This window comes from Lepidochelys kempii, chromosome 1 (genome assembly GCF_965140265.1).
Source record: "Lepidochelys kempii isolate rLepKem1 chromosome 1, rLepKem1.hap2, whole genome shotgun sequence".
In the NCBI taxonomy this organism is placed as follows: domain Eukaryota; kingdom Metazoa; phylum Chordata; order Testudines; family Cheloniidae; genus Lepidochelys; species Lepidochelys kempii.
In genome coordinates, this window is record NC_133256.1 from 352,224,982 (window position 1) to 352,248,750 (window position 23,769).

General features: G+C 45.5%; 1 protein-coding gene across 4 annotated transcripts in view; it reads right to left on the minus strand.

Annotated features, from left to right (window-relative positions):
- Positions 1-23,769, minus strand: part of GOLGB1 (golgin B1) — a 113,474-nt gene that overhangs the window by 35,815 nt on the left and 53,890 nt on the right. Inside the window, exon 16 of one of the 4 annotated variants that reach the window (XM_073329079.1) lies at positions 840-2,944. The exons of the other annotated variants lie outside the window; for them this stretch is intronic. Coding sequence (XP_073185180.1) covers positions 2,873-2,944 — 72 coding nt within the window. The 3' untranslated portion in view covers positions 840-2,872. Of the gene's footprint in view, positions 1-839; positions 2,945-23,769 lie in introns of those variants that run through there. 4 annotated transcript variants of the gene reach the window in all.

Sequence of the window (23,769 nt, forward strand, 5' to 3'; positions counted from 1 at the left end):
TCAAAGCAGTGAGTCCCAAACTTTGGCTCCTGGCCCACCTGTGACCAACACTTCCTGGCAACCCAAAGATTGCTGGTTGGCTACAAACATTCACAGATTCTAAGGCCAGAAGAGACCATTGTGATCATCTAGTCTGACCTCCTGTATAACATGCCAGAGAACTTCCCTAAATTAATTCCTGTTTAAATGGAGCCCATCTTTTAGAAAAACAGCCAATCTTGATTTAAAAATTGCCAGAAACAAAGAACCCAGCACAGTCCTTAGTAAGTTGTTCTAATAGCTAATTACCCTCGCTGTTAAAATTTACACCTTATTTCCAGTCTGAATTTGTCTAGCTTCAACTTCCAACCAATGGATCTTGGTGCATCTTTGCTAAATTAAAGAATCCATTATCAAATATTTGTTCCCCATGCAGGCAGTGTTAGGGGGCTTATTCCTTCACCCACTTACTTCCCTGGTCCTTCTCGCATGAACAGAGAGCAACAATACCCGAAGTCCAAAGGTGCAAACAATTCGATGTTTATTGGGGTGAACTTCCAGCAAGCATGATTCGTTTCCTTCCTTAGTATCCTCCTTCCCAGCTCTGACACCACAGAGCCTTACACCTGTGTCCCTGTTCCCATTCCTGCCCTTAGCAAAACATTATTCCAATTTCCTTACCCCCATTCCCTGTTTCCATTTCCCCTCTTTAGCAAAACATGATTCCAATTTCCCCACCCACATTCCCTGTTCCCATCTCCCCCACCCACAAACCTACCCCCTCACTTCCTGATTGACTGCAGACTATATAGTAAAACTTGAGTTCGGCTTAGCTATATCTTAAGCAATCATTTTCCTGAAATTTAACTAACCAATCCTAACATATTGTAACATGATTATGTAACCAATTATATCCCACCACCTTAATTAGTTTACACCCGGCAAAATTAATTATACAGCAGACAGGAACAATCACAGAACCAGACAGAGATTATACAGACAAACAATAGCAAAGTGGGAACTATAATGACAAAACAATACAGAAGTGAGGATTTCACATCCCAGCTATTGATAAGTGAATTCTTGCCAGACAGGATTCTATCAAACTAAGTTTCCTTTTATATTTTCTAGGCACTTCCCTTTCTCTGGAGGCAATAGGCATTATCAGGACAGGATTGTATTCCTAACAGCGCAATAGCACCTTATTTCAATGCGACTAGCTTGGAATGTGAGGACGTGACCATTCGCTTCCCAGCTTATGGCTGCCTCTGCTGCTTAGCCAAAGGCCTTAGCCTAAGCACAGGGCCTCAAACTGTCACAGTAAGAGAAGGCCCTTACACCAGCAGACAGTGATTTTGATTCTTTCTTTTGTACCCCTGTAACTAGCCAAGTGATAAGAATACACCTAAATTCTAAGAGTATAGGCCTTTACAGACAGACCTGAATATCTATATCCTAACAGGCAGTAAACAACTGTGATCAAGTCACCTCTTAACCTTCTCTTCACTAAGCTAAAGAACTTGATACCCTTGAGTTTATCACTATAAAGCATGTTGTGACAGTGTGAGGCCAGAGGGCTACAGGAAGTCACAGTACAGGAGCAGGTGGTGATGGCGCTGCACCACCAGGGAGCTGAGCTCCAGGGTAGCTATGATGTAGTCACTGGGCGTCTCCTGGCAGTCGCTGTTGTAGCTGAAGACGCATTTCTGCAAACTGTTCAGGGTCATGAGGCTGACCTATTCAAACAGGTCCAGGGATGCAGAGCCTGACACCACCAGCTGGAGCCACTTGGCATGCATGATGTCAGTGCTCTGGGTCCCTTTTCCCTTGGTAACCGAACAGAGGTTACTCTCGGTTAATTAGGACACCTGGGGCCAATCAAGGGCCTGCCAGAACCTGTTAAAAGCCTCCCCTCCAGGCAGATAGGCATGCATGATAGGAGTGGTGGGAGGAAAGTGTGCTACTGGAGAGCTGGGTGGTGCAGATGCTTACGAGCACCAGGAGGGAAAACCCCACAGGTACAGGGGTGAAGGGCAGGGGAAACCCTACCCAACCGGGTGAACAGCCCTTCTGCACCCCAGAGGTCTGAGGGAAGAGACCTCACTGGAGGGGAGAGACCGAACTGCGGGCCTGGTTTGTTGCCACCAGGCCCGGAGGGGCTACCAGAGACTAAGAGGCTTCCCTCCCCCTTCCCAGTCAGGGAGGCCAGAAGGAACCGTACTCAGGCACAGTATGGACAGCAAGCCCAGGGACATGGGGAAATTCTGAGGTAGAGAGGAATACACCAGCCCACCACTAAGTGGAAGCATGGAACCCACCAACGCAGAGGAGCGCTGTCACAACGTTTTCTAAGGCCATGTCTACACTAGCACTTATGAAAAAAACCCACCCCTGAGCAACATAAGTTTTGCCAGCATAAGCTCTCATGTGCACAGTGCTATCTTGGTGGGAGAAGCAAGTCTAAGGGGAAAAACAATTGTAGACAGTTGGCAGTTTTTCAAAGAGACATTATTAAGGGCACAAGAACAAACTATTCTACTGCGTTGGAAAGATAGGAAATATGGCAAGAGATCACCTTGGCTTAACCAGGAGATCTTCAATGATCTAAAACTCTTTTTTGAGTCCTACAAAAAGTGGAAATTCGGTCAAATTACAAAGGATGAATATAAACAAATAACACAAGTATGTAGGGACAAAATTAGAAAAGCCAAGGCACAAATCAAGATCAAACTAGCTAGGGATATAAAAGGAAACAAGAAAACATTCTACAAATACCTTAGAAGCAAGAGGAAGACCAAGGACAGAGTAGGCCCGTTACTCAATGAGGAGGGAAAGACAATAACAGAAAATGTGGAAATGGCAGAGGTGCTTAATGACTTCCTAGTTTCAGTTTTCACCAAGAAGGTTGGTGGCGATTGGACGTCTCACATAATGAATGCCAGTGAAAATAAGGTAGGATCAGAGTCTAAAATAGGGAAAGAACAAGTCAAAAATTACTTAGACAAGTTAGATGTCTTCAAATCACTAGGGCCTGATGAAATGCATCCTAGAATACTTAAGAAGCTGACTAAAGAGATATCTGAGCCATTAGCAATTATCTCTGAAAAGTCATGGAAGAAGGGAGAGATTCCAGAAGACTAGAAAAGGACAACCTGGGGAATTACAGACCAGTCAGCTTAACTTCTGTACCTTGAAAGATAATGGGGCAAATAATTACACAATCAATTTGCAAACACCTAGAAGATAATAAGGTGATAAATAACAGTCAGCGTGGATTTGTCAAGAATAAATCACGTCAAACCAACCTGATAGCTTTCTTTCACAGGGTAACAAGCCTTGTGGATAGGGGGAAAGTAGCAGAAATGGTATATCTTGACTTTAGTAATGCTTTCGACATGGTCTCGCATGACCTTCTCATAAACAAACTAGTGAAATACAACCTAGATGGAGCTACTATAAGGTGGGTTCATAACTGGTTGGAAAATCGTTTCCAGAGAGTAGTTTTCAGTGGTTCACAGTCATGCTGGAAGGACATAACCAGTAGGGTCCCGCAGGGATCGGTTCTGGGTCCGGTTCTGTTTCATATCTTCATCAATGATTTAGATAATGGCATAGAAATACCCTTATAAATTTTGCGGACTATACCAAGCTGGGAGAGGTTGCAAGTGCTTTGGAGGATAGGATTAAAATTCAAAATGATCTGGACAAACTGGAGAAATGGTCTGAAGTAAATAGGATGAAATTCAATACGGACAAATGGAAAGTACTCCACTTAGGAAGGAACAATCAGTTGCACACTACAAAATGGGAAATGACTGCCTGAGAAGGAGTACTGCAGAAAGAGATCTGAGGATCATATTAGATCGCATGCTAAATATGAGTCAATAGTGTAACACTGTTGGGGGAGGAAAAAAAACCAAAAAACCAAACATCATTCTGGGAGTATTGTAAGCAAGACACGAGAAGTAATTCTTCCATTCTACTCGGCACTGATTAGGCCTCAACTGGAGTATTGTGTCCAGTTCTGGGCACCACATTTCAGGAAAGATGTGGACAAATTGGAGAAAATCCAGAGAACAACAACAAAAATTATTACAGATCTAGAAAACATGGCCTATGAGGGAAGACTGAAAAAATTGGGTTTGTTAAGTCTGGAAAAGAGAAGACTGAGAGGGGACATGATAACAGTTTTCAAGTATATAAAAGGTTGTTACAAGGAGGAGGGAGAAAAATTGTTCTCCTTAACTTCTGAGGATAGGACAAGAAGCAATGGGCTTAAACTGCAGCAAGGGTGATTTAGGTTGGACATTAGGAAAAACTTCCTAACGGTCAGAGTGGTTAAGAACTGGAATAAGTTGCCTAGGGAGGTTGTGGAATCTCCATCATTGGGGATTTTTAAGAGCAGGTTGGACAAACACCTGTCAGGAATAGTCTAGATAATACTTAGTCCTGCCTTGAGTACAGGGGACTGTACTAGATGATCTCTTGAGGTCCCTTCCAGTTCTATGATTCTATACTCATAAGAAAACTATGAAAATGTGGTCTTTATGAAATTAGCATAAAGTGAGTGGACAACTGATTGAAAAAAACATACTCAAAGAGTACTTGCCAACGGTCCCCTGTCAAATGAGGAGTACCTATCAAGTGAGTGGGGTTCCACATTGTTCTGTCCTGGGTCTTGTACTATTCAATATTTTCATTAACAACTTGGATGATGAAGTAGAGAGTACATTTACAAAATTTGCCAATGACATCAAGCTGACAGGGGTTGCAAACATTTTGGAGGACAGCATTAGAACTCAATCTAATCCAATCTTAATTGGAGAATTGGTCTGAAATCAATAATAATAAGATGAAATTCAATAAAGATAATTAGAAACTACTAGGCGCAGGAAGGAAAAAAAAATCAAAGGCATGATTGCAAAATGAGGGAAGAGAAGGTTACTCTCCTTGTGCAGTAACTGAGGTTCTTTGAGACAGTTGTCCCGGTGGGAGCTCCACTTTAGGTGTCTGTGCGCCCTGCACCAGCCTTGTTGGGTGTGCACGCGCCGTTACTGTCTTGCACCACCTGAGGCAGTTACATAGCACTGCGCAACCAACCGTTCCTTGGTTCCTTTTCTACCGCAGAGAAAAAGTGTGAAAACTGAAGTAGAGGGGGATGAGGGAGGGTAGTGGAGCACCCACAGGGACAACCATCTTGAAGAACCCCAGTTACTGCACAAGGTGAGTAACCCTCTCTTCTTCTTTGAGGAGTGTCCCTGTGGGTGCTCCACTTTAGGTGCCAAGGCGTTGGGCAGTCTCTCTCAGTGGAAGGGAGGGGCTTCAGAGTTGCCTTATGGATGGTGGATAACAAAGCGAGCCCAAAGCGAGCATCTGATGCTGATTGTTGCTCTATAGCATAGTGTTTCATGAATGTGTGGGCTGATGCCCAGGTTGCTGCTCTGCAAATGTCAGTAATAGGTACGTTGTTGAGAAAAGTCACAGATGCTGCCTGTGCTCTGGTAGAGTGTACTCCCGCTGGGGCTTGTAGGTGACTCTTTTGGTAACAAAGGTGGATGCATCCTGATATCCATTTGGATAGTCTGTTTTGAGATTGTTTGTCTTATTGAGCATTCTGTTATGGAGACAAATAGTCTCGTGATTTCCTAAATGTTTTTATTCTTTCAATGTAGAAAGTCAAAGCTCTGCGAACGTCCAATATGTGAAGTGATGCCTCCCTTTCGTCTGCATATGTTATTTTGAAAAACACAGGTAAGGAAATGGGTTGGTTCAAATGAAAGGGAGAGGTGACTTTGGGTAGGGACTTGGGGTGTGGTCTTAAAGTAACTTTATCTTTGTGTAAGGGGGATATGCCATTAGGGCACCTAGTTCTCCCACCTGGCTGGCGGATGTGATGGCGATGAGGAAGGCCACCTTCACAGATAGGTGGAGTAATACGCAGGAAGCGAGGAACTCAAATGGCTTTCCCATAAGTCAGCGTAAGACGAGGTTGACGTCTCACATGAACGGCAGGATTCCTTGTTGTGGTGTAAGCGTTCTTAATGCCTCTAAGAAAGTGTTTAGTCGTTGGGTGAACAAATATGGTGACCCCATCCACCTTCTTGTGAAAGGCTGTGATAGCCACCAAGTATACCTTGACAGAGCTTGTGGACAGCCCCAAATTTTTAATTTCTAATATGTAATCCAGGACCCTTGGTAACGGGCAAGATATAGGCAAAAATCTGTCTATCTTGGCACGAAGTGTTGAACCATTTCCACTTATGGATATATGTGTTTCTTCTACTCATTTTACGGTTGTTCAGTAATATGTATTTTACTTCCTCTAAACAGGCAGTCTCGACCCTCTTAGTCACGGAGCAGCCAAGCCTTTAGGTGGAGAACTGCGAGGTTGGGATGGTGAACATGTCCCGCATCTTGTGAGAGGTGGTAAGATATTAGGGGAAGGGTTTGAGGTGGGCATATTGCCATCCTCAGAAGGTATGGGAATCATGTTTGCCTGGGCCATGTCGGCGCTATTATAACATAAGAATGTTCATACTGGGTCAGACCAAAGGTCCATCCAGCCCAGTATCCTGTCTACCGACAGTGGCCAATGCCAGGTGCCCCAGGAGGAGTGAACCTAACAGGTAATGATCAAGTGATCTCTCTCCTGCCATCCATCTCCACCCTCTGACAAACAGAGGCTAGGGACACCATTCCTTACCCATCCTGGCTAATAGCCATTAATGGACTTAACTCCCATAAATTTATCCAGTTCTCTTTATAGTCCTAGCCTTCACAACCTCCTCAGGCAAGGAGTTCCACAGGTTGACTGTGTGCTGAGTGAAAAAGAACTTCCTTTTATTTGTTTTAAACCTGCTGCCCATTAATTTCATTTGGTGGCCCCTACTTCTTATATTATGGGAACAAGTAAATAACTTTTCCTTATTCACTTTCTCCACACCACTCATGATTTTATATACCTCTATCATATCCCCCCTTAGTCTCCCCTTTTCCAAGCTGAAAAGTCATAGCCTCTTTAATCCCTCCTCATATGGGACCCGTTCCAAACCCCTAATCATTTATTTGCCCTTTTCTGAACTTTTTCTAATGCCAGTATATCTTTCTTGAGATGAGGGGACCACATTTGTAAGCAGTATTCAAGATGTGGGCGTACCATGGATTTATATAAGGGGAATAAGATATTCTCCGTCTTATTCTCTATCCCCTTTTTAAAGATTCCTAACATCCCGTTTGCTTTTTTGACTGCCGCAGCACACTGCGTGGACGTCTTAAGAGAACTATCCATGATGACTCCAAGATCTTTTTCCTGATTAGTTGTAGCTAAATTAGCCCCCATCATATTGTATGTATAGTTGGGGTTATTTTTTTCTAACGTGCATTACTTTACATTTATCCACATTAAATTTCATTTGCCATTTTGTTGCCCAATCACTTAGTTTTGTGAGATCTTTTTGAAGTTCTTCACAATCTGCTTTGGTCTTAACTATCTTGAGCAGTTTAGTATCATCTGCAAACTTTGCCACCTCATTGTTTACTCCTTTCTCCAGATCATTTATGAATACGTTGAATAGGATTGGCCCCAGGACTGACCCTTGGGGAACACCACTAGTTACCCCTCTCCATTCTGAAAATTTACCATTTATTCCTACCCTTTGTTCCCGGTCTTTTAACCAGTTCTCAATCCATGAAAGGATCTCCCCTCTTATCCCATGACAACTTAATTTACGTAACAGCCTTTGGTGAGGGACCTTGTCAAAGGCTTCCTGGAAATCTAAGTACACTATATCCACTGGATCCCCCTTATACATGTGTTTATTGACCCCCTTAAAAAACTCTAATAGATTAGTAAAACATGATCTCCCTTTACAGAAACCATGTTGACTTTTGCACAACTATTTATGTTCTTTAATGTGTCTGATAATTTGATTCTTTAATATTGTTTCAACTAATTTGCCCGGTACTGACGTTAGACTTACAGATCTGTAATTGCCAGGATCACCCCTAGAGCCCTTCTTAAATATTGGCGTTACATTAGCTATCTTCCAGTCATTGGGTACAGTAGCTTTTTTAATGATTACTTTGGATTTGTCTTTCTTGATCTTGTGTATGACACGGGTTAAGAGTGGGGTCAGATGAAATGCATACATTAATGGTGCATGCTTTTAGCAGGGGGTTGGACTAGATGACCTCCTGAGGTCTCTTCCAACCCTAATTTTCTATGATTCTATGATCCCATTTGATGAGGAGAGTGTCGCCTAGGGAGAGGGCTTGCAATCCTGCTCTGGAGCAATATCATGGTCACTCGGCATTCTGTGCTGGTGCAAAGAGGTCTATGGTAGGGAATCCCCATCTTTTGTATACTGTATGTAGAGCACTGGGATCTATCTCCCATTCGTAGCTCTGTGCAAAATTTCAGCTTAAGGCTGTTGAGTTTTGGCATCCCAGGAGGTAAGATGCCAACATGTGGATGTTGTTGCTGATACACCAATTCCAGAGCCATATCACTTCTGTGCATATGGATTGTGATCTTGCACCCCTCTGGAAGTTTATGTAAAACATGCACACTACATTGTCCTTGAGGATCCTGATGGCTTTGTTTTTTAATTAGAGGTAGAAAGTGACTGCATGTGTTGTGGATTACCATTAGCTCCAGCAAGTTTATGTGCATGTTGGATTCTGAAGGGGACCAGCAGCCTTGAACTGTGTTGTTGAGTAAATGTGCTCCCCAGCCTATTAGAGAGGCATCTGTGGTGATTGTCATTGTTGGGGTCCTTTGTAGAAATGGGGCCCCTGTGCAGACGTTTCTTGATTGTGTCCACTATTTGAGTGAGTCCTTTACCTTCCTTAGCATCATGAGCTGTCTACTTAGGCTGAATCTGTGTGGACCATACACTGTTCGAAGCCAGGCCTGCAGGCATCTCATGTGAAGTCTGGCATGTTCGACAACAAATGTTGCTGCTGCCATATATCCTAGTAGTTGGAGACATGTCCTGGCCAATATTTGTGGACTGTCTGTCACTGTTGAAATTGACAAGTCTGATAAAGAGTGGTTGAGGTAGTGGCCCTGTTGCACAGATGAGGCAAGCTCCGATAAATCCTAGTATCTGGATCGGGGTCAGTGTGGACTTCTGCCTACTTATTTGTAGCCCTAAGTTTGTGAAGAGTGTTATCATGCTCTTTGTGGCGCTTACTGAAGAGGGATAGGGAAGGAGTGTGGGTAGGTGGGATAGAGGTAAAGTGGATGGAATAACCGTTTTGAATAATTTCCAAAACCTGTCTGTTGTGATGGTGTTCCAGACTTGGTAATATGGTGGCAGATGATCTCTGAATGGACAGGAGACAGTTTCTGTTTCCTGAGTTAGAGAGTATGGTGGTCTTATGCCCTCGACCACACCTTCAAAATTGTTGTCTCAAGGTGGACTGCTGGGATGTCGAAGGTTGATTTTGGTTTTGCCGACATCTGGTTTGTCTTTGTTTATGCCGTTGGTCATACTGCCTGTGGGGTTGTGTGTACGGTTGAATGAAATATCTGGATATAATACCAGCCCTGTTTCTTTTTATTTGCAGGTGTGTAGATGCCCAGAGATCTTAAGGTTGCCCTTGAGTCCTTAAGGGTGTGGAGGGACTCATGTGGTTTAGCCACAAATAACTTTCGGCCTTCAAAGGGCAGATCCTCGAAAGTCGAGTGGACTTCCCTAGGAAATCCCAAGAGATGTAACCAACATGCATGGCGCATGACAACAGATGTTGCGATGGATTGTGCAGCCGTGTCTGCAGAGTCAAGTGAGGCCTGTAGTGCTGTCCTGGTGATGAGATGGCCTTCAGCGATATTAGCCTTGAACTGTCCTTTTTTATCCTCGGGTAAATGGTCAATAAATTCTGACATTTTTGAGAAATCTTTGAGAGTACATTTGGCCAGTAAAGCCTCGTAATTCGCTATGTGAAATTGTAATGGGGCAGAAGAATATGTCTTGAGACCGAAGAGGTCTAGCCTCTTCCAGTCTTTGTCACATGGGGTTGCTCTGGTGTGGTACTGTTTCCCCCTCTCATTTACTGCCTCCACTACCAAGGAGTTTGGTGTGGGGTGTGTAAACAAAAATTCTGCTCCCTTAGGACAGAGCTCAGAGCTCCGGTACGAAACTGTAGTAAAACCCGAGTGTCTCTGGATTAAGTTTAGAAGTGTGTGCAACAAGAGTGATGTAGTGGTGGGAGTCTGCTATAGACCACCGGACCAGGGGGATGAGGTAGATGAGGCTTTCTTCCGGCAGCTCATGGAAGCTACTAGATCGCATGCCCTGATTCTCATGGGTGACTTTAATTTTCCTGATATCTGCTGGGAGAGCAATACAGCGGTGCATAGACAATCCAGGAAGTTTTTGGAAAGCGTAGGGGACAATTTCCTGGCGCAAGTGCTAGAGGAGCCAACTAGGGGGGGCGCTTTTCTTGACCTGCTGCTCACAAACCGGGTAGAATTAGTGGGGGAAGCAAAAGTGGATGGGAATCTGGAAGGCAGTGACCATGAGTTGGTTGAGTTCAGGATCCTGACGCAGGGAAGAAAGGTAAGCAGCAGGATACGGACCCTGGACTTCAGGAAAGCAGACTTCGACTCCCTCAGGGAACGGATGGCCAGGATCCCCTGGGGGACTAACTTGAAGGGGAAAGGAGTCCAGGAGAGCTGGCTGTATTTCAAGGAATCCCTGTTGAGGTTACAGGGACAAACCATCCCAATGAGTCGAAAGAATAGTAAATATGGCAGGCGACCAGCTTGGCTTAATGGTGAAATCCTAGCGGATCTTAAACATAAAAAAGAAGCTTACAAGAAGTGGAAGGTTGGACATATGACCAGGGAAGAGTATAAAAATATTGCTCGGGCATGTAGGAATGATATCAGGAGGGCCAAATCGCACCTGGAGCTGCAGCTAGCCAGAGATGTCAAGAGTAACAAGAAGGGTTTTTTCAGGTATGTTGGTAACAAAAAGAAAGCCAAGGAATGTGTGGGCCCCTTACTGAATGAGGGAGGCAACCTAGTGACAGAGGATGTGGAAAAAGCTAATGTACTCAATGCTTTTTTTGCCTCTGTTTTCACTAACAAGGTCAGCTCCCAGACTGCTGCGCTGGGCATCACAAAATGGGGAAGAGATGGCCAGCCCTCTGTGGAGATAGAGGTGATTAGGGACTATTTAGAAAAGCTGGACGTGCACAAGTCCATGGGGCCGGATGAGTTGCATCCGAGAGTGCTGAAGGAATTGGCGGCTGTGATTGCAGAGCCATTGGCCATTCTCTTTGAAAACTCGTGGCGAATCGGGGAAGTCCCGGATGACTGGAAAAAGGCTAATGTAGTGCCAATCTTTAAAAAAGGGAAGAAGGAGGATCCTGGGAACTACAGGCCAGTCAGCCTCACCTCAGTCCCTGGAAAAATCATGGAGCAGGTCCTCAAAGAATCAATCCTGAAGCACTTGCATGAGAGGAAAGTGATCAGGAACAGCCAGCATGGATTCACCAAGGGAAGGTCATGCCTGACTAATCTAATCGCCTTTTATGATGAGATTACTGGTTCTGTGGATGAAGGGAAAGCAGTGGATGTATTGTTTCTTGACTTTAGCAAAGCTTTTGACACGGTCTCCCACAGTATTCTTGTCAGCAAGTTAAGGAAGTATGGGCTGGATGAATGCACTATAAGGTGGGTAGAAAGCTGGTTAGATTGTCGGGCTCAACGGGTAGTGATCAATGGCTCCATGTCTAGTTGGCAGCCGGTATCAAGGGGAGTGTCCCAAGGGTCGGTCGTGGGGCCGGTTTTGTTCAATATCTTCATAAATGATCTGGAGGATGGTGTGGATTGCACTCTCAGCAAATTTGCGGATGATACTAAACTGGGAGGAGTGGTAGATATGCTGGAGGGGAGGGATAGGATACAGAAGGACCTAGACAAATTGGAGGATTGGGCCAAAAGAAATCTGATGAGGTTCAATAAGGATAAGTGCAGGGTCCTGCACTTAGGATGGAAGAATCCAATGCACCGCTACAGACTAGGGACCGAATGGCTAGGCAGCAGTTCTGCGGAAAAGGACCTAGGGGTGACAGTGGACGAGAAGCTGGATATGAGTCAGCAGTGTGCCCTTGTTGCCAAGAAGGCCAATGGCATTTTGGGATGTATAAGTAGGAGCATAGTGAGCAGATCGAGGGACGTGATTGTTCCCCTCTATTCGACATTGGTGAGGCCTCATCTGGAGTACTGTGTCCAGTTTTGGGCCCCACACTACAAGAAGGATGTGGATAAATTGGAGAGGGTCCAGCGAAGGGCAACAAAAATGATTAGGGGTCTAGAACACAAGACTTATGAGGAGAGGCTGAGGGAACTGGGATTGTTTAGCCTGCAGAAGAGAAGAATGAGGGGGGATTTGATAGCTGCTTTCAACTACCTGAAAGGGGGTTCCAAAGAGGATGGCTCTAGACTGTTCTCAATGGTAGCAGATGACAGAACGAGGAGTAATGGTCTCAAGTTGCAGTGGGGGAGGTTTAGGTTGGATATTAGGAAAAACTTTTTCACTAGGAGGGTGGTGAAACACTGGAATGCGTTACGTAGGGAGGTGGTAGAATCTCCTTCCTTAGAGGTTTTTAAGGTCAGGCTTGACAAAGCCCTGGCTGGGATGATTTAACTGGGAATTGGTCCTGCTTCGAGCAGGGGGTTGGACTAGATGACCTTCAGGGGTCCCTTCCAACCCTGATATTCTATGATTCTATGATTCTATTCTATGACAGAAAGTACTACATAGCATCTATCTTTTGCATGATGGTGTTGCAGTTGTGGGTGTCTGCTAGATGGTTTTGGCAGGCTTCATAATAGCATAACTGATCAGTAGCGCAATCTTTGTTTAGGTCGATGTTTGGAGTATGTCTAACAGTTTATGTTGGGACTCCAGCACCTCTTCGAGGGATATGTCCAATGACTCTACCACCCTTTTAAAAAGAGTTCCTGGAACTGCTTGAAGTCATCCCCTGTGGTGGGAGCATTATCGTTTTGTCTGGTGACAAAGATGACAAGTTAGGCGGTGGTGAGGCTTCCTGATCTGAGATTTCCCCCAGTTTCCTCAGTCATTTCTTCCTGTGTCTCTGAGGGTGGTAGGAGAGGTGGTGAAGCACTGGAATGCGTTACCTAGGGAGGTGGTGGAATCTCCTTCCTTTGAAGTTTTTAAGATCAGGCTTGACAAAGCCCTGGCTGGGATGATTTAGTTGGGGATTGGTCCTGCTTCGAGCAGGGGGTTGAACTAGATGACCTCCTGAGGTCCCTTCCAACCCTGATATTGTATGATTCTATGGCGACTGTGGAGCTCTTGATCTTGATGGACTAGGGGCCCTCCAATGTTGAGCCCTGTATAATGCTCACAGATCCCAGTATGGCTAGTTAGGTTGGAATGGCATGGCTGCCAGAGCCCACAGGTGCCCAAACCAGGTACATGCTTCCGCAGTAGAGGGGTATTCTGGCCAGTGTGATGGTCCAGGTTTGGGTGAGGAGCTATGAGGTGTATAAATCACTCCTTCATCCTCATCTTCAGCATCGCTGGAAAGAGTGGGAGCTGACTGCGGTAGAGTAGTCAGTCGGTTCATTACCAATCAAGTTGGAGTGCCATCAGTACCAAGGAGTGGAGATTCCGGCGCTGAGGAGACCATCAGGTCTGTACGTTGCAAGAACTGATGTGGCACTGGGTGTGTTGGTGCCAGAGTTGGCATTGCTGGTGTATGATCTACAGAAGTTGATGCTGCACGTCTTGTTCCGTGTTGTGTAGGTACTGCAGGTAGCATCATTTTGCTGCTCAGTGCTGAGCACCTCTTCAGCTCCACGTGTACCGGTGCCAAGGGCATTAGTTTGCCCTGTGAGACACAGTTCGAGCTTGCCCGCTTCGGGTCTTTTGCTCTCTGTGTTCTCATAGTGCCAGAGGGACCTGGTGCCTCAGAGTCCGATGTACTCAGTGCCAACGGTACCAAGGAGGACTTGGTAGGAGGCAATTGCTTTTTCTTAGTGGATTCCCAGCGAGGTGAAGCCTGAGTCTGTTTTTTTGTGTGGCTTTTTTAGGTACAGGCTCTTTTGTGGAGGCTGTTGAGGCAGGACCTCTGTCAAAGGCTGTTAATGGTGACCATTGGCCAGGAGGGGTCCTTGATTCGGGGTCTGAGGCCAGTCTCAACTATTTTTCCATCATCAGAAGTTTTAAATGGAGGTCTCTCACCTTCCTTGTTCTAGCCATAAGGGTTCGGCAGTGTGGACACTTTTGGGGAATGTGAGTCTCACTAAGGCAGCGGACGCAAAGCGTGTGTCCATCCGAGATCGGAATTGACAGTCTGCAAGTCAGACAGCGTTTAAAGCCGGGTGATCCAAGCATGCTGGAGAGACGCTGTTTTCAGTAAAAGGGAGTAGTAACTTGGAAGGATTCTAACTTATCTTCCTACTCTAAGGGGATAGAGGAGAATAATTTCTTTTTGGATAAAGAATAAAGAAGTAACGGTAGTAACCCTGATAACTAACTACTACAAGCTACACATATTGAATCTATTTCCTTAAGTTAAGTATCCTCACACCTTCTTGTCAACTGTCTAAATGGGCCATCTTGATTATCACTATAAAAGTTTTTTTTCTCCTGCTGATAATAGCTCATCTTAACTAATAAGCCTTTCACAGTTTGTAATAACTTCCAACTTATCTGTATAGATAGATCTATCTATCTTACTGTATGTTCCATTCTATGCATCCGACGAAGTGAGCTGTAGCTCATGAAAGCTTATGCGCTAATAAATTTGTTAGTCGCTAAGGTGCCACAAGTACTCCTGTTCTTTTCGCGGATCCAGACTAACACGGCTGCTATTCTGAATACTATAAGCTATGTTTTCTAAGGGTAAATGAGGTGCTGCTAAGTTGTTCCAACTCAAGCCAAAGGCAGTACAGAAGGAACTGAGGGACAGTTGGTCGCACAGTGCTTTGTAACTGCCTCGAGTGGCACAAGACCATGATGGTGTCGCCGATTTCAGGCACAGGGTGCACAGACACCTAAAGTGGAGCACCCATAGGGACATTCCTTGAAAAAGAACAACTGGCTAGGCAGCAGTACTGCAGAAAAGAAGCAGGGGGTTATAGTGAATATGAGTCAGCAGTGAAGATGCTGTTGAGAATAAGGCAAATGTAATTCTGGGACGTATTAACAGGAATGTTGTATTAAGACATAGGAGGTAATTGTTCCACTCTATTTGGCATTGGTGAGGCCTCACGTGGAGTACTGTGTCCAGTTTTGGGCATCACACTAAGAAAGATGTGGAGAAACTGGAGAGTGTGTCCATTTTTTTTTTTTTAGAAGAGGCTTAGAAAACGTGACCTATGAGGAAAGGTTGAAAGAACTAGGCATATTTAGTCTAGAGAAGAGAAATTATAATAATCTTCAAATATGTAAAAATTTGTTATAAAGGGGATGGTAATCAACTGCTCTCCAGGTCCACAGAGGGTAGGACAAGAAGTAAATGGCTTAATTTGCAGCAAGGGAGATTTAGGTTAAATATTAGGAAAGACTTTCTAACTACAAGAATAGTTAAGCACTGGAACAGGTTATCTAGGATGTTGTGGAATCCGCATCACTGGAGGTTTTTAAGAACAGGTTAGACAAATCTATCAGGGATGGCCTAGGTATACTGAATCCTGCCTGAGCACAGGGGAATGGACTATATGGACTGTTCAACATCTTTATGAATGATCTGGATGATGGGATAGTTTGCACTCTCAGCAAATTTGCGGATGACTCTAAACTGGGGGGAGAGGTAGATACGCTGGAGGGTAAGGATAGGATACAGAGGGACCTAGACAAATTGGATGATTGGGCCAAAAGAAATCTGAAGAGGTTCAACAAGAACAAGTGCAGAGTCCTGCACTTAGTACGGAAGAATCCCATACACCGCTACAGACTAAGGACTGAATGGCTTGGCAGCAGTTCTGCAGAAAAGGACCTAGGGGTTACAGTGAACGAGAAGATGGATATGAGTCAACAGTGTGCCCTTGTTGACAAGAAACTAATGGCATTTTGGGATGTATAAGTAGGGGCATTGCCAGCAGATCGAGGGACGTGATCGTTCCCCTCTATTGGACATTGGTGAGGCCTCATCTGGAGTACTGTGTCCAGTTTGGGGCCCCACACTACAAGAAGGATGTGGAAAAATTGGAAAACGTCCAGCAGAGGACAACAAAAATGATTAGGGGACTGGAACACATGACTTATGAGGAGAGGCTGAGGGATCTGGACTTGTTTAGTCTGCAGAAGAGAAAAGAGTGAGGGGGGATTTGATAGCAGCCTTCAACTAACTGAAGGGGAGTTCCAAAGAGGATGGAGCTAGGCTGTTCTCAGTGGTGACAGATGACAGAACAAGAAGCAATGGTCTCAAGTTGCAATGGGGGAGGTCTAGGTTGGATATTAGGAAACACTGTTTCTCTAGAGCTTCGCGAACCAGCTGAGCAGCGGCGAACCAGCTGAGCAGCGGGGGACAGCAGAGCAGCACACAGCAGGAGTTTGCCTGGGAGTTCGCCTGGAGTGAGCCCAGTGACGCTTACATCTTGCCAACTTCTCTGAGGAAGCTCATAGTAAGAAGGTGATATGGAAGGGGGGGGTTCAGCTGTTGTGACCTGCACTGGATGTGCCATGTTTGTCTTTCTTCCACAGGACAGAAGCGACTTTGTGTGTACAAAGTGCAAGCTGGTCTCCATACTGGAAGAGAAGATTGAAGGTCTGGAGCAACAGATAACGACCCTGCGTTGCATACGAGAAACGGAGGATTTTCTGGACAAAAGTCAGGATATGCTTCTACGGGCACAAAGCTCTAAAGATTTAGAGCAGGTTGCACAGCGGAGCCAAGAGGCCAGTGAAGAAGCTTGGCAACATGTGACCTCCAGAAGAAGGGGGAATGTCCGGGTTACACAGGTAACTAACCGCTTTCATGTTCTCTCCACAGGTACCATTGCGGAGAGTGGACCAGATGATATGTCTGGGAGGAGAAAGCAGAAGGAGACTCCGCTGGTTGGAAGGCATGAGATGCGCTGTCCTGAGATGCGGGGTTCCACGACCACCACTCCCAAGAGAAGGTGGCGGTTGGTAGTGGTCGGGGACTCTCTACTCCGGGGGACTGAGTCATCTATCTGCCGCCCTGATCGGGAAAACCGAGAAGTCTGCTGCTTGCCGGGGGCTAAGATTCGCGATGTGACGGAGAAACTGCCGAGACTCATCAAGCCCTCGGATCGCTACCCCTTCCTGCTTCTCCATGTGGGCACAAATGATACTGCCAAGAATGACCTTGAGCGGATCACTGCGGACTACGTGGCTCTGGGAAGAAGGATAAAGGAGTTTGAGGCGCAAGTGGTGTTCTCGTCCATCCTCCCCGTGGAAGGAAAAGGCCTGGGTAGGGACCGTCGAATCGTGGAAGTCAACGAATGGCTACGCAGGTGGTGTCGGAGAGAAGGCTTTGGATTCTTTGACCATGGGATGGTGTTCCATGAAGGAGGAGTGCTGGGCAGAGACGGGCTCCACCTTACGAAAGGAGGGAAGAGCATCTTTGCGAGCAGGCTGGCTAACCTAGTGAGGAGGGCTTTAAACTAGGTTCACCGGGGGAAGGAGACCAAAGCCCTGAGGTAAGTGGGAAAGCGGGATACCGGGAGGAAGCACAGGCAGGAATGTCTGTGAGGGGAGGGCTCCTGCCTCATACTGAGAATGAGGGGCGATCAGCAGGTTATCTCAAGTGCTTATATACGAATGCACAAAGCCTTGGAAACAAGCAGGGAGAACTGGAAGTCCTGCTGATGTCAAGGAATTATAACGTGATTGGAATAACAGAGACTTGGTGGGATAACTCACATGACTGGAGTACTGTCATGGATGGTTATAAACTGTTCAGGAAGGACAGGCAGGGCAGAAAAGGTGGGGGAGTAGCACTGTATGTAAGGGAGCAGTATGACTGCTCAGAGCTCCGGTACGAAACTGCAGAAAAACCTGAGTGTCTCTGGATTAAGTTTAGAAGTGTGAGCAACAGGAGTGATGTAGTGGTGGGAGTCTGCTATAGACCACCGGACCAGGGGGATGAGGTGGATGAGGCTTTCTTCCGGCAGCTCACGGAAGCTACTAGATCGCATGCTCTGGTTCTCATGGGTGACTTTAATTTTCCTGATATCTGCTGGGAGAGCAATACAGCGGTGCATAGACAATCCAGGAAGTTTTTGGAAAGTATAGGGGACAATTTCCTGGTGCAAGTGCTAGAGGAGCCAACTGTGGGGGGAGCTTTTCTTGACCTGCTGCTCACAAACCGGGAAGAATTAGTAGGGGAAGCAAAAGTGGATAGGAATCTGGGAGGCAGTGACCATGAGTTGGTTGAGTTCAGGATCCTGACACAGGGAAGAAAGGTAAGCAGCAGGATACGGACCCTGGACTTCAGGAAAGCAGACTTCGACTCCCTCAGGGAATGGATGGGTAGGATCCCCTGGGGGACTAACATGAAGGGGAAAGGAGTCCAGGAGAGCTGGCTGTATTTCAAGGAATCCCTGTTGAGGTTACAGGGACAAACCATCCCGATGTGTCGAAAGAATGCACTGGAATTCATTACCTAGGGAGGTGGTGGAATCTCCATCCTTAGAGGCTTTTAAGGCCCGGCTTGACAAAGCCCTGGTTGGGATGATTTAGTTGGTGTTTGTCCTGCTTTGAGCAGGGGGGTTGGACTAGATGCCCTCTGTAGCCTATCCCTACCCTCCAGAGTATCTACCTCTCCTCCCAGTTTAGTGTCATCTGCAAACTTGCTGAGGGTGCAGTCCAAGTCATCCTCCGGATCATTAAGGAAGATACTGAACAAAACCGGCCCCAGGACCAACACTTGGGGCACTCTGCTTGATGCTGGCTGCCAACTAGACATGGAGCCACTGATCACTGAATTTTAGCTCTATCCTCCAAAGTATTGGCAACACCCCCCCCCCCAGCTTTGTGTTATCTGTAAATTTGATCAGTTTGCTCTTTATTAATGACCTGGACGTAGGTATAAAGATATTAAACACTGGACCCAGAACGGATCCCTGTGGAACCCCACTTGAGACCTTCCTCCAATCCAACATCACTCCATTAATAGCGACTCTTTGTTTGCAGTTGTTTAACCAATTATGTATCTACTTAATGGTAGTTCCGCCAAGCCCGCATTTCTCCAGCTTTTATTGGACTGTGTCTAAATCTTGCTGATGTCCAGGTATATTATTTTCACGGCATTCCCCCATCCACTAAATTAGTTACCCTGTCAAAGAAGGAAATCAAGCTGGTTTGGCATGATTTGTTCTTGGTAAATCCATGCTGGCTGCTAGTGATTACCCCTTCATCCTCCAGGTATTCGCAAATTGAATGTTTTATACATTGCTTCCTAGGTATCAAAGTCAGGTTGACTGATCTATAGTTCCCTACCTCCTCCTTTCCCCCCTTTTTAAAGATGGGCACCATGTTAGACCTTCTCCAGTCTTCTGGGACCTCCCCTGTCATCCATGAATTTGTAAATATTGTTGCCACTGACTCAGATTTCTTCAGCGAAATCCTTCAGTACCCTCAGGTGAATAGCATCTGGCCCCGCTGATTTGAATTAATTCAAATTGGTCAGAAGATCTCTGACATGTTCTTTACTTATTCCAGTCTGCATCCCTTACCCTTTAGCGTCTGTTAACTTCGCTAGTTGTCCGGTCACGTTATTTTTTGTAAGAAGACTGAAGCAAAACAGGCATTGAGCAACTCTGCCTTCCTATCATCTTCCATTAGCGATTCACCTTCTCCATTGAGCAGCAGACCCTCACCATATTAGTGGAACAGAAAGGATTACATCTGTTTTTTCCCCCCAAATACAGAATAGAACTATTTATTGGACACTTCTCTTTTTTCTGCATTATTATTGATAATTCTATCATTTCCATCCAGAAATGGACCAATACCAGTGCTGGGATTCTTTTTGTTTATAATATACTTAAACTCCTTCTTATGATCCTTAAATCTACTAGCCATAGATCTCTCATGTTCTTTTGCTTCCTGTGAAGGCATAAGCAATACCATTCCTCTGGGGTCAGACGCCTACAGCTGGCTGACTAGTTAGCCCAACCCATGCACCTCGGGAAAGACCTGCAATTTTAACTAGCTGAACCTCATAAAAGGAGAAGCAGGAAATGAAAGGGGACTGCAACACTTAGCCAGAGGCTGGAGCAATTGCTGGGAGGAGTGGTGCCAAGAAACCAATGGACAGAAGAGAGACTGGGGAAAGTCCTGTTAACAAAACGTCTCTGAGGTAAGAACCACGAATTGTTGGGTTGATGAACTTGTGGGATGAGGGACAGACTTGGAGAAAGGGACTCTCTCTTCAAAAAGTCTGTACAGGTTGAATCTCTGAAGCTTTGATCCTATTTCCACTAAGAAGTCTTAAAAAAAAAAAAAAAAAAAACAACCCACAGTAATTAATCTGCCTGAAAACTACCTTCCCTGGATTCTGTGAGAAGGCCCAGGCAGCATTTTCCCAGGGAGGGAATGGGCTCAGCTAGCATAAGCATGAGTCCAGCCAGAAGAGAGGGCTGTAAGGTAGGGCCCAAACCAGTATACTTCCTTTATCAATATATATATTTTTTTTTACAGTGGCCTTCACCTCCCTTCTAAGCCAGGCTGGTCTTTTAACCAGCATGGACTTCTTTCTACGTTGTAGATTTCTGTATATATAATAAAGTATTTTTAAACAATTCTTAACTCTCTAAGATTTTTGTTTAATTTATTTTTCCCAGTAGTTGTTTTCAGCTTTGTGATACTTTTTTTTTAAAAAAAGCATCAAGTTTTTATATTGTAAATATAAAAAACTGGCTACAATTTTACAAGTGTGTATATATGATACTGGCTCTTCCTTTAATGACAGGTTTCAGAGTAACAGCCGTGTTAGTCTGTATTCGCAAAAAGAAAAGGAGTACTTGTGGCACCTTAGAGACTAACCAATTTATTTGAGCATGAGCTTTCTTGAGCTACAGCTCACTTCATCGGATGCATACCGTGGAAACTGCAGCAGACTTTATATACACACAGAGATCATGAAACAATACCTCCTCCCACCCCACTGTCCTGCTGGTAATAGCTTATCTAAAGTGATCATCAAGTTGGGCCATTTCCAGCACAAATCCAGGTTTTCTCACCCTCCACCCCCCCACACACAAACTCACTCTCCTGCTGGTAATAGCCCATCCAAAGTGACAACTCTCTACACAATGTGCATGATAATCAAGGTGGGCCATTTCCTGCACAAATCCAGGTTCTCTCACCCTCCGCCCCCCCCACACACAAACTCACTCTCCTGCTGGTAATAGCCCATCCAAAGTGACAACTCTCTACACAATGTGCATGATAATCAAGGTGGGCCATTTCCTGCACAAATCCAGGTTCTCTCACCCCCTCACCCCCCTCCAAAAAACACACACACACAAACTCACTCTCCTGCATGATAATCAAGGTGGGCCATGTCCAGCACAAATCCAGGCTCTCACACCCTCCCCCCCTTTTTTTTTCCCCGGGGACACACACACACAAACTCACTCTCCTGCTGGCAATAGCTCATCCAAACTGACCACTCTCCAAGTTTAAATCCAAGTTTAACCAGAACGTCGGGGGGGGGGGGGGGGGGTAGGAAAAAACAAGGGGAAATAGGCTACCTTGCATAATGACTTAGCCTATTGCCCCTTGTTTTTTCCTACCCTCCCTCCCCCCAGACGTTCTGGTTAAACTTGGATTTAAACTTGGAGAGTGGTCAGTTTGGATGAGCTATTGCCAGCAGGAGAGTGAGTTTGTGTGTGTGTGTGTGTCCCCGGGGAAAAAAAAGGGGGGGAGGGTGTGAGAGCCTGGATTTGTGCTGGACATGGCCCACCTTGATTATCATGCACATTGTAGGGAGAGTGGTCACTTTGGATGAGCTATTACCAGCAGGATAGTGAGTCTGTGTGTGTGTGTGTTTTTTGGAGGGGGGTGAGAGAATCTGGATTTGTGCAGGAAATGGCCCACCTTGATTATCATGCACATTGTGTAGAGAGTTGTCACTTTGGATGGGCTATTACCAGCAGGAGAGTGAGTTTGTGTGTGGGGGGGCGGAGGGTGAGAAAACCTGGATTTGTGCTGGAAATGGCCCAACTTGATGATCACTTTAGATAAGCTATTACCAGCAGGACAGTGGGGTGGGAGGAGGTATTGTTTCATGATCTCTGTGTGTATATAAAGTCTGCTGCAGTTTCCACGGTATGCATCCGATGAAGTGAGCTGTAGCTCAAGAAAGCTCATGCTCAAATAAATTGGTTAGTCTCTAAGGTGCCACAAGTACTCCTTTTCTTTTTGGCTCTTCCTTGTTTTCTGCTAAAATCAATTTAAGCATTTTCCTACTGTCACTTGAAGTTACTGTTATAGGGATGTTATGTAAATGTGAATGGAAGGGAGTTCATATGAGACACACGTTGAAGATGTGGCTCACATTATGAGAAAAGTTGAAAACGCTGAACTAGAGTATCTGTTTATACAGTAGAACCTCAGAGTTATGAACACCAGTGTTACAAACTGACCAGTCAACCGCACACCATATTTAGAACCGGAAGAACACAATCAGGCAGCAGCAAAGACAAAAAAAAACCCAAAGTAAGGAAACTGTTTCTGTGCTTGTTTCATTTAAATTAAGATAGTTAAAAACAGCATTTTTCTTCTCCATAATAAAGTTTCAAAGCTGTATTAAGTCAATGATCAGTTGAAACTTTTGAAACAACAGCACCAAAACTTTTTGTTCAGAGTTACAAACTGTGACGAAGCAGGACTGTTCTTAATGTTTCCTCTGAATATTGTGGGGGTGCTTCAGTTTCCCCTAGGCAGTTCTTAAGTACCTAGATGGTGGGATAAGGGTGTATGATCATTGCAGAGCCCTAGAGGGCAGGTGTGTGCAGGGATCTGGACACAGAGAATGGCCAACACCCTTTTCCTGGCAACTGATGGCCTGGCCCTTCCCCCCTGCAAGGTGAGAGCTAAAGGGTTGGAGAACAAAGGAATCAGGTGACCTCCTGGCCCGGGAAAGGGCCAAAGCCCAGAGGAGGAGGGGCTGGAGAGAGTTTCAGTTTGGGGCTGGCTAGGGACATGGAGTGAAGGGCAGATGTGGTTGTCTGGCTCACTGTCCCCCCCAAATGGACCCAGCTGAGGGGTCCTGTTCTCCGCACCTACAAGCTCTGTTTTAGACCATGTTCCTGTCGTCTAATAAACCTTCTGTTTTACTGGCTGGCTGAGAGTCACATCTGACTGTGGAGTTGGGGGGCAGGACCCTCTGGCTTCCCAGGACCCCGCCAGGGCAGACTCGCTGTGGGAAGTGCACGGAGGGGCAGAGGATGCTGAATGCTCCGAGGTCAGACCCAGGAAGGTGGAAGCTGTGTGTCCTACAGACAGTCTGCTCACAGAAAGGAGACTTCCCCAGAGTCCTGACTGGCTATGTAGGGAGCAGTTCCAGAGCATCGCCCAGGGACTTCGTGACACAAAAGTTTCAGAGTTATGAACAACCTCCATTCCCGAGGTGTTTGCAACTCTGAGGTTCTATTGTATAATCTCATCCAGGGCATACCATAAGTGCGAGGGAAGGCATCTGGATCAGTGTCCAACAGGCAGAGACACCAGGTCTTTTAGAGAAATTTTTGTATCCTCATACTATAAAGATCTGGAAGCAAAATTGAGGCACAGAAATTTCAAAGAATCTTGTGACAACTTCTGTCTA